The sequence below is a fragment of the Coffea eugenioides genome, chromosome 4, assembly GCF_003713205.1.
Source record: "Coffea eugenioides isolate CCC68of chromosome 4, Ceug_1.0, whole genome shotgun sequence".
NCBI lineage: Eukaryota > Viridiplantae > Streptophyta > Magnoliopsida > Gentianales > Rubiaceae > Coffea > Coffea eugenioides.
Window position 1 is genome coordinate 14,679,671 of NC_040038.1, and position 10,275 is coordinate 14,689,945.

At 32.5% G+C, this 10,275-nt stretch overlaps 1 protein-coding gene across 1 annotated transcript; it reads left to right on the plus strand.

Annotated features, from left to right (window-relative positions):
* Positions 1–6,374: 6,374 nt before the first annotated feature.
* LOC113768698 (RING-H2 finger protein ATL39-like) lies at positions 6,375–7,608 on the plus strand. Its single transcript, XM_027313150.1, has one exon. The coding sequence runs from the start codon at positions 6,612–6,614 to the stop codon at positions 7,104–7,106; it is 495 nt and encodes a 164-aa protein (XP_027168951.1). The 5' UTR covers positions 6,375–6,611; the 3' UTR covers positions 7,107–7,608.
* Positions 7,609–10,275: the final 2,667 nt, after the last annotated feature.

Below are 10,275 nucleotides of genomic sequence, written 5' to 3' on the forward strand. Positions count from 1 at the left end.
AAAAAGAAAGATTTTTCCCATTTGGTAATCTAAAAGTACACAATAGGCATATGGATAAATGAAGAAGTGCCCAATACTTTAGTTTTAAAATTATAGCTAACCCCCTAAATTGCAACACTTTTGAGGAAGAAATATATGCTCTTGCCAAAAATAATAATAACAATAATAATGGGTTTATTTCTTGCTATATGATCTTAGAGTTTCCCAAATAGACAAACTCTAAAGGAGATTTTTTTTTTTTGTAATTTGAAAACATGTTAAATGAATTTTTTTTATATGTTTGTACTTAACAAAAAAAAAAAAAGCTTATGGTTGCGGTTACTATACTTTGTCCCTTTTTAAAAAATATATCTTCACACTTTTCATCTTTATTTTTAACATTTGATTATTGTATTTACAATTCAATAAAAAGTAAGACAAAAAATGGGCATCTTTGGAAAGAAATTATTTTCTCTTTCCTAAGATGGTAGTATAATAATATAATTTGAATTGGGTTGAGAATGTTATAAAAATTTGAAAATAGGAAAGGCAAGTGATATTTTTAAATTTTCAAGAGAGCTCATTGAAACAAAGAGAAATCCCAAGGGAGGTTTCTGAAATTATCCCTTTGAAACTTTGGACCGGTGCAACAATGTTTTCAAATGCTATATAACTTTTTTCAAAAGTTTGATTGGGGTCAATTCTTAGAAGTGATAGGCTATTCTCAAATTTTAGGAGGTGAAAAGATAGTGCAATTTGGAAAAGCAACATATTTACTAAGATGAATCAGTAAATTCACAAAATTAGGGGGATGCAATTGCACTATTCAACTGAATATAGCTCCACCAATGACTACAAATTTAAGTAAGAAGTTATCATGTTGAGGTTTCATAAACTTTATTCTGCTCAAAAGTGGAAAAAATTGTAATCGAAGTTCAGTGATGCCATATAAATTCTATTTACGTCCAAGTTTTCACTTCTTATAGAACTTATCCTATTTCTATTGTCATTTAAAAATGAATGTGTGCTGAAAAATAAATTGTTCACATACTCAGCCATATATATATATATATACACACTCACCAAGGAGGAGGAAAGCAAAGCATTTGAGGCTTTACTATCCCTTAGTCAATGTCCCCATCACCAAAACTGAATCTCAGAGAAATAAATGTACATAATTATACACTAGTACAAATTGAGCCTTCCTCTTGGGTTTTGGATGGGATTGTACAGACACAAAAGCTTTGCAGACTTGGAATTTTATGGGATTGGTTTTTTCTCTTTTTTCGGACACATAGAATTTATTTTAGACCTACTCCTACTCTATAAGAGGGGGAGGGAGGGACCTAAAGAGGCCCAAGGGGAATTCGGAGGGGACTAAACCACCACCGACCCAGACGGGTGCCTACGCACCCGGAGGTAATTTGATCCCTTGGCATACACCCAAATAGAGACCTACACCCAAGTAGAGTTCTAAAAACTCTCTTAGTGGCCAACTATATGAGATTGGTTTATTGATGTATGTACAAATATAAGAAAATTATAGTGGGCACCGGTAACTCATCGAGGTCCACACTTTTACAGTCATAGATAGGCCTGTCATAGTGGTTTAATATTTATGCTTGAACAAGCCTTAGCCCAATCCTAGTTCAAGGTAAAAAATGATAATTGTTGGCCCAATCTCAACAAATCTATTTTTGAGGGCTTTGATTTGAGATAGAAAGGACGTGAAATTTTGAGAAATCATATTTGTAGATTTTGTAAAGTGCTTTTATTAATTAGATAAGTAAAGAAAAAGAAAATGAATGTATACAGTTAAGATGAATAACAAGTTAGTGAATTAAGCTGGATATCGGGGAGAGAGGGTAGGTGGGTTGGATGCTATAATCTTACCGCTTGAGAACATTCAATTGCGTAAAACATATTCAATTGTCATTGCCATTTACATTTCAATTAAACTGAAGAAAACGTGGGTATGTTAATGAATTTATGCCTCAGCATCAGTTATCGTTGTTCAAATGCCTTCTCCTTCACATTCTTCAGTTTTTTTCCCTTTGACTATCGGGAACTGGCTATTTTTGCTGCCTTTATACTCTACATTCCAAAATGGTTTTTAGGTGAAACTATTCTTGGTGGTTCAACTTAAGGTGAGTTTTGTTTCTTAATTTTATTGTTTATGTGGGTGGTTTTGGTGGTGTGTAGCGTCACATGATTGCTTCTATCACAAAATTTGAAAATCTGGTTGCGTAATTTAGCTGTAACATTATGATTTTCTCACAAATTTGGTTGGTCTATGAAATTTGAATAGTGTGGTTATGATACAATAGGTTTGGAACAACTACAAGAAAAAGTTTTCCGGGAGGTATCTAGAATAAGGTAAGCCAAAAAAGCAACTAATTAGTTCAGTCATAGTGTGTTTTCTGTTGCATATAGCAAGTGATTCATATATGGAATTCATTTTGATAGCGAGGAATTCAATAATAATTTGAAGAAAAGGAAACTTAAATGACTTTTTTAACAAATGGCATAATCATTATTGATAAACAAGTTGATTAACATTTTAACCCCAAGAATAGACATATAACTAATGAAATTACCTATAATTTGCGAAAAGCAAGTTGAATAATAATCTAAAGAAAGGGAGATCTAAATGGTCTTTGCTGACAATTTATTATTGAAACCTATACTATGAAATATTATCGTTTAATATGATATCCTATTCTTATCGTCATTCACTTACTTTTCTACCAGTTTAAATACTTTTGAAACTACACAAAACAACAATACAACCACCACAAACAACTATCTTAAAATTCTCTTTAACCACAGTCACCATACACTCGTGCGTTGCGCGGACACTTCCTCCCTAGTATTTAAAATATATTTGAAGTATTTTTTAGGTGTTTTTTGAGAGATATGTTACCGTAGACTCAAATTTCAAATTTAAATTTTTGGGGAATTATCTATACAATTTGAAGTTTGACCAAAACACACCATCCACACACACTCTACATTGAAGCATGACTGTCACGTAAGTTTCCATGTAAATTCCTGACAATAATAAGGACCTGTTTGCTAGTAAGCTAATGGCATCGCGAATTGTAGTAATCAAGAACAATGATTATTGAAACAGATTTAAATGACCTAAACCTCCTAACCCAATTAATGAAATGTGACTCCTATTCTGATACTGTTAATAAAAATCAAAAGCCGCTTAAATTGTTGATCATTATAAGACTGCTTAATAGAAGTTATGTGATTGATGACGGGTTTGTTAATACTCTATTCATTTCATTTTATATGTCATGATCATTTTTTAACACTATTTAAGAAAAGTAACGTTTGACGGGGATACATCAGTTACCAAAGGAAAATTTTCCATTATTGCCCCTCAATTAAGCTTCAATATTTTGGTAGTTTTTTTTTCCCACAATATTTTGGTAGTTGAGTTTGAAATTTTTTAAAAGACACAACAGCCAAAAAACGAAGATAGTTTGTAGTACAATGGGAAAGTTGATATTATTTTTATTTTTATTTTAAACCATGATAAATATTTTTGTACAAACTAAAATAGAAATCAAAACACCTAAAATGAGACAGAGGGAGTATAATGTATGTATTTACGCATTTACAATATATAAAGCGGGAGACTTACTATACGGTGTCAATACAAAATTGTTGATTTTTAGATTTCCTTTCACATCCTTTATGTTAAGGTTAAAATGGTTCCAATCAGGCCAAAAAAGATTCTTAATAGGTTAGTTTTCTTAATACGTTAGTTATACAACCACGAAAAAGGCTATCCACTTCTTTCATAATTGCTCACCACTTATGCTTCTCCAATTAGACACAAAATAATGCACTTCTATTTTGCTTTCAAAATTTTCTTTTATTTTTCTACAAACATAAATTTTATGATATATTTTTTTTATTAATTGCATACATCCGATGTGCCTTAATCACTAATTACTACAGTCTTTTTAGCAATTGTCGAGCATATCCTTGACGTGGCTAGATATTTGCACTAGCTTTGCTTTTTACAGAAGCTGCAAAAATAGAATTCAATTCAATTATTGGTGATGTTCCCTAAAAAAAAAAAATTTATTGGTGATGTTGATCCTTCACCTTCCCCTCATTACAAGCTGTAGTTTATGAAAGGAAAAGATAAACACAAAGTTTGAATATTGCTTTATTTGTCTTTCATACCGCGAGATTTGTCTGTCTTGGGCGTGACGGCCAACTGAACCTTGACAACTTCATTCATCGGTTATTATGATTCTGCGTGCCTTTTCTTTTATGGCTTCTTTTTCTTTTAAATTTCCACAACACCCAACAACTCCCTTGTCCCCCAAGAGAAATGAAAACTGAAAAGCACAAAGCACACCAACATATATCATTGGCATTTACAATTCTGATCTGGCCAAGTTAATTTCGCGCGCATTTGAAAAACTTTAGAAAAAAAATCTTTCAAAATATCTCTCACGCTTTGCTAAATTAATTTTTTCATTTTTCACTTTTAAAATTATAGCTTTGCATTTCTTATAAAATTAAATTGATAAAATTTAGTTCCAACTTAGATTTTTGACTATTTTTTATGTTGAATCTATCACGTGAACCACACATGATTATTTTATTTAGAGACAAAAAAGTTAGATTCCATTTATAGTTAAATAAATGACCCGATCCATATTCATTTTTGTCTCTAAAAGAATAAGATCTGATTCCAACTCTATTTATTTATTCCTAAAAATTGAGATCTAATCCAATTCATATTTATTTTTGCCACTAAAAGAATTGAGTCTAACCATTTTGTACATAAAAAATGATTACATGTGGATCATGTAATCAAACTAAAAAGTGATTGAAAATTTCTGTTAGTTCCAAATTTTGCTAACTTCAATTTATAAAGGACGTAAAGTTAATAATTTAAAAATGAAGATTTTTTTTTAAATTTTATTTAGTGTGAGTAGGAGAATTCGAACTTGAAATCTCTTACTTCCCCTCTCTTTCCTTTGGCAAAATGCAAAGAATGTTTTGGACGATGTTTTCAAAACTTTAACAAGTATTTGAAATTGTGAATTTAAAAGTCAACATTGATCCATATTAGCAGTATTAATGTGAACCACAAATTAATTGTCTTGCATGGCTAAGATGGCTCTGCGTTCTAGAACACATAGCCCACTGAATCTTTGATGAATGCCTTTCCCTTTCCATTTTTTCTTCCCCTAAGGTGATAGGGGACCATGAATATGGAAATTATTCCTTTTAACTTTGTTAAGAAATTAGTACTACTAGAATTTGCGTACATTAGAAAATTCAACATTCGTGTCTCAATTGGGACATGATAGCGTAATCTTTTCCACATGATAACACGGCAAGACGAAAGTTCTATATAAAAAAAAAAAGTTGATTAAAAATATCAAGCAAAAGAACCTAATCTATAAAATCACAAAATGTCGGACTAAATTAAGAGCAAGTCACTACATTTTAGCATTCAAAGTCCATTTTCGTTGCTTATCCGCCCATTTAATTTCTAACTGTTTTCTTCTTCGGAATGTTCATCAAACTTGAAGTTTTGTCAAATTGTAAAGTTGACAAAATAATGAGATATTGTACAAATTATAACAAAAAATTATCATGTATATAAACATAGGTTAGTAGCCCTAAACAAAAACATTAAATGGTGCCTTATATTACTCCAACGATTATTGAGCTAATCTACTGGTGCAAATTAATTACCTCGTTGGCTAATTTTAACTTTGATATAGTTGGAGGATTCGATAACTTTTTTGTTATAATAGAGCAGAATTATGATCAATTCAACCACATTGATCTTACAATCAGCACACCATTGAGCAATAATTAACCATACAAAAGTATCAGTTACAAATACACTATCCTATTTACCTAAATTAATCTATTCATGGAAAACGAAATTTGAAGTCCAGTCTAGTACTTAATAATCTTGGATTCAAGTTTCCCTCCCCCTCTCTGCTTATTAAATTTCACCTTTCCCCTGTTGAGAAAGGAAAAAAAAAAAACTCCGGCTGTTGTTGCAATCCTTTACCCAACCAAGGTGTAAGAAACAAATTATAGTCACCTAATTAGTGGTTGCTTGTTACTTGTCAAATGACACAATTTTGCATTGAAATTTAGCCTCATGCTACTTGGAAGATTCCAATAAATTATTAACGCAAATCTTATAATATACTTTTCAAGCTTCTTGGTCTTTTAATTATAGTAAACGTTAAAGGTCCATTTCAACCTAAGAATTTCTTGATCATATTTCAAACGTAAAATAAAAGAAGAAAAAGACAACCAAACCAACTAAGGCTACTGTACTTGTAGCAAAATGGCATTTTTTTGGTTCTGTTACCCACCAAACGTTTCTGACTCTCAACCAACACCTGTAAACAGAGCTCCTTCTTCAAATTTTTTTTTTTTTTTGTCTCCATCCAAAATTATTTTTCAAGGGTGAAACAAGTCTTGTTTCTTCGATAACATCGAAATTCTGGTTTCTGAACTACCATGGATTTGCAGATGAAAAAAACTTTCTATACTTTTCTTGGAATTCTTGGTTTTCCCATGAAACTTTAGAAGAAGGTAGAAAAGGGTTTTCCTTTTCTTGTTGGATGAAAGAAAACATGGGCATGGAAATTGTTATCTCAGTGACACTATTGTTAGTGGGCATAGCTGTTTTAGTAATCATTCATGTGTGTATTGTGAGTAGAGCTTTCAGAAGAAATACTACTACAAATGGAGTTGGTGGAGCTGTTGTTCACAGAAATGCTAGAAGAAGTCCAAGCATGTCTGAAGATGAAATCAAGAAATTGCCCAGTTTTGATTACAATATTAGCATTGAGGAAGAAAGAGAGGATAGCAACAGCAGCAGCAGAAGCAGAAGCACTCTGGAATGTGCCGTGTGTTTGGAGAATTTCAAGGAAGGTGAAAAGTGCAGATTGTTGCCAAAATGTAATCACTGTTTTCATGCTGATTGCATTGATTCATGGTTGGCAAAAACAGCAGCTTGCCCAGTTTGTAGAACAGATGCTGCAATTTCACCCAAAATAGAAAGTCAACACAGAAATATTGATGATCAGATGGTGCTTGGAGTTGAATTGACATAAGGGAGAAAGCTTCTGTTTCTTAATTGATTTCTTTCCTTCATGGTCGGCAAAAACAGCAGCTTGCCCAGGAACAGGTGCTGCAATTTCACCCAAAATTGGAAGTCAACACAGAAATATTGATGATCAGATGGTGCTTGGAGTTGAATTGACATGAGGGAGAAAGCTTCTGTTTCTTAATTGATTTCTTTCCTTCATGGTTGGCAAAAACAGCAGCTTGCCCAGTTTGTGGAACAGGTACTGCAATTTCACCCAAAATTGGAAGTCAACACAGAAATATTGATGATCAGATGGTGCTTGGAGTTGAATTGACATAAGGGAGAAAGCTTCTGTTTCTTAATTGATTTCTTTCCTTCGTCTCTTCTTCTTCTTCCTCTTCTTCTTAAACTTTTGGTGAAAATTAAAGATTGAAAATCATGGTTCGGACTTAGGAAAGTAGTTTAGTTTTTCCCCTCTTACACGCTCCAAATTGTTGCACACATACAGGATTTGGCAAGTCATCACAGTTTAGTGCTTTGATTCTTCTCCTTTATTTATTTATGTTTTTGTGTTGTCACATATAAGGTGCAGAAAAAACAAAACAAAACAAAACATGCAAGGTGCAGAAGAATAAAGCTTGCAGCTGGTTTTGCCAGAAGACCACGAAAATTACCTAGGGCATTTAGTTTTATCTTTGAAACAATTTGTGCTGGTCAATTTAAGGTTTTGCCTGCAAAAGATTCTATAAACTCTTTATCTAAAACAAGGTGCACAATATAATTGCTAACTTTATCCTGCATTGTGGATTGTGGAAGGTAAGAAAGGGTTTATGAGGCCCACTCCTGTCACCACACACCTGCAATATAAACAACTTTATGTTATTCCTTTAGGTATGAGGAAGAAAAGGAAAAATTTGTACTTATTTCTTGAAAAAATTTTATCTGGGGCAAACGGAATATCTTAAAGATATATAGAGAAAAAGATATAGTCTACAATATGGTTTTGGATAATCCTTCATTTCATCGGTAAAGTCAAGGGAAAATTTTGCCAAAGGAAAAGAAAGCGATTGGGACAATTTGCATCTTATCTTGGACTGTATCTATCTCACATAACTTTCAAAAGGAACATCAGAAAGAGGTGTGAACTTGCTCAAAAAAAAAAAAAAAACGAACGTTTCCGTCAACAAAGATAGGCTGGCCCAAAATAAGCCCAGTTTAGCAGTCAAATTTGGAATGAAGATTATCTTGAGCTTAATCAGGTTATTGTGAGGGACCAGGTTACACTTTGAAGCCCTCCCCTTCCCCTGTTTCCACTTGTAACATTTTGAGATTTTTCTTAAACAAAGAAATGGGGGAAATATCTATAAATACCATATGAAATCAGATGATTTATCAATATCATAATTCATTTCAGTTTTGAATATGGTTTACACAGCCATAAACGCCAGAGTATGACTTTAAACAGAGGGGGCAAGGGGAAGAATGGGGAGAGCTGAGTTAGGTAGAATGCAGCTATAACTGGAGATCAAAAGTTCAAATTCTTGCACTTGCAATTAAATTCAAAGAATTTGTAGTAATACATTCTTTTAGTCTAGAGATGGATATCTCTTCTTCTAACTCTCATGGTCCAATTGGAATTTTCTTTACTATAAGTTAGAGTAGGAGTAGTCTATAGATATGTGGATTCATAAAAAAAGAAAAAAGAAAAGACTGAACTTGTAGATTATCTCCGCATGAACTTAAAAAGAAACAAATCGAGAATAGTGAAAGTATGCCTATAGAATATGAAGGCACATATCAACGATAAAGAAAACAAAGACAATACGGCCACTGCAATTCTTTAAGACAAATATAAGGATAGGTCAACGTGAAGCAAATAATTAAATGTGCAAAATAATTTTCTTGAAGAAACTTATATAAAAGGATCAATAAATCTCAATTGTTTAAAGATAAATTAAAATATATAACAAGAATAGAATTAAGAGTTCAAGCAAATGTGATGATGGAAAAGATTTCCAAGGTGCTTACGAATTTCATAATAGCTAAAGATATATAGAGGTCTAGAATAAGAGAGTTAAATCAAGAAAATACTGCTAATTGCTAAAATGCAATATTGTAAGCAACAAAACTCGGTTTGGATGAAAAACCATTTAACAGATCAATTCTAGTTTGGTCAAAGGGGTTGGTTCATTGGTGAACAGATTCATGTTGAAGCTAATACATGCATGTTGTTTAAGGATACTCTTTTCTATATTTTTGACCAAAGAAAAGAATCACTATAGGTGAATTGTGGAAGAAGGCCTCAGCTGCTAAAGACCAAATGGCGGATATTCAAAATTAAATGTAAACAAGTGTTTATGAATCTGTTTTATAGAGGATTTAAACTTTTAATATGTGGATGGGATTTTTTTCATTTAAAAAAATGTTAACAACTTTAACTTTCTCCTATTTTGAAGGAAATGCAGAGGACCCATCTTGGCCACGTAAAATTCGGGGGGAAAAGACATACCTTTTTTCACTTAAATGCGAGAACACTTACAATATCTTATTCTGGGGGTATTTGACTAGGTAATGCAAGGGATTATAAGGGAAAAGTCAATCTAGATGAGAGGAGTGCTTTGGCACACCTTCTAAATTATCTATATCTATATAAATTTGAGAAGGGATTTTTAGCAACAATCCTTCACAAATCTTCCCACTCTCAACTCTATTTTTCTAATATTTTACATTTAATTTATTTCGTAAAAAATATCATGGGCACGTTACACCCCCCACGTTTCCCTCAAACAAGAAGTTAACTTCCACTAACACTCCTTACACACCTTACTCCAACTAACACTCCTCACCCACCTTCCCACTACAATAAACATTTTCGCAGATCATCTCCATGAAGGCAAGGTATACTGGTTTCAAAATATATATGTAATTCCGGCAGATCTTAAATATCGGCTTGCACCACATCAGTACCAATTATCATTTGGAAACGATACGAATATAGTGAATATTTTAGATGATTGTGGAACCATACCCCGTTTCAAGTTTAATCTGGTCAAACTAAGAGATACAGAACAACACATGGACAATGATTTGCAATTGATAGGTATTTCATTCTTAATTAACCATACTTCTATTTAAGTTGTATATTTGAACTGGTATTACTTATACTTTTTGATCTTTTGCAGATGTAATTGGTT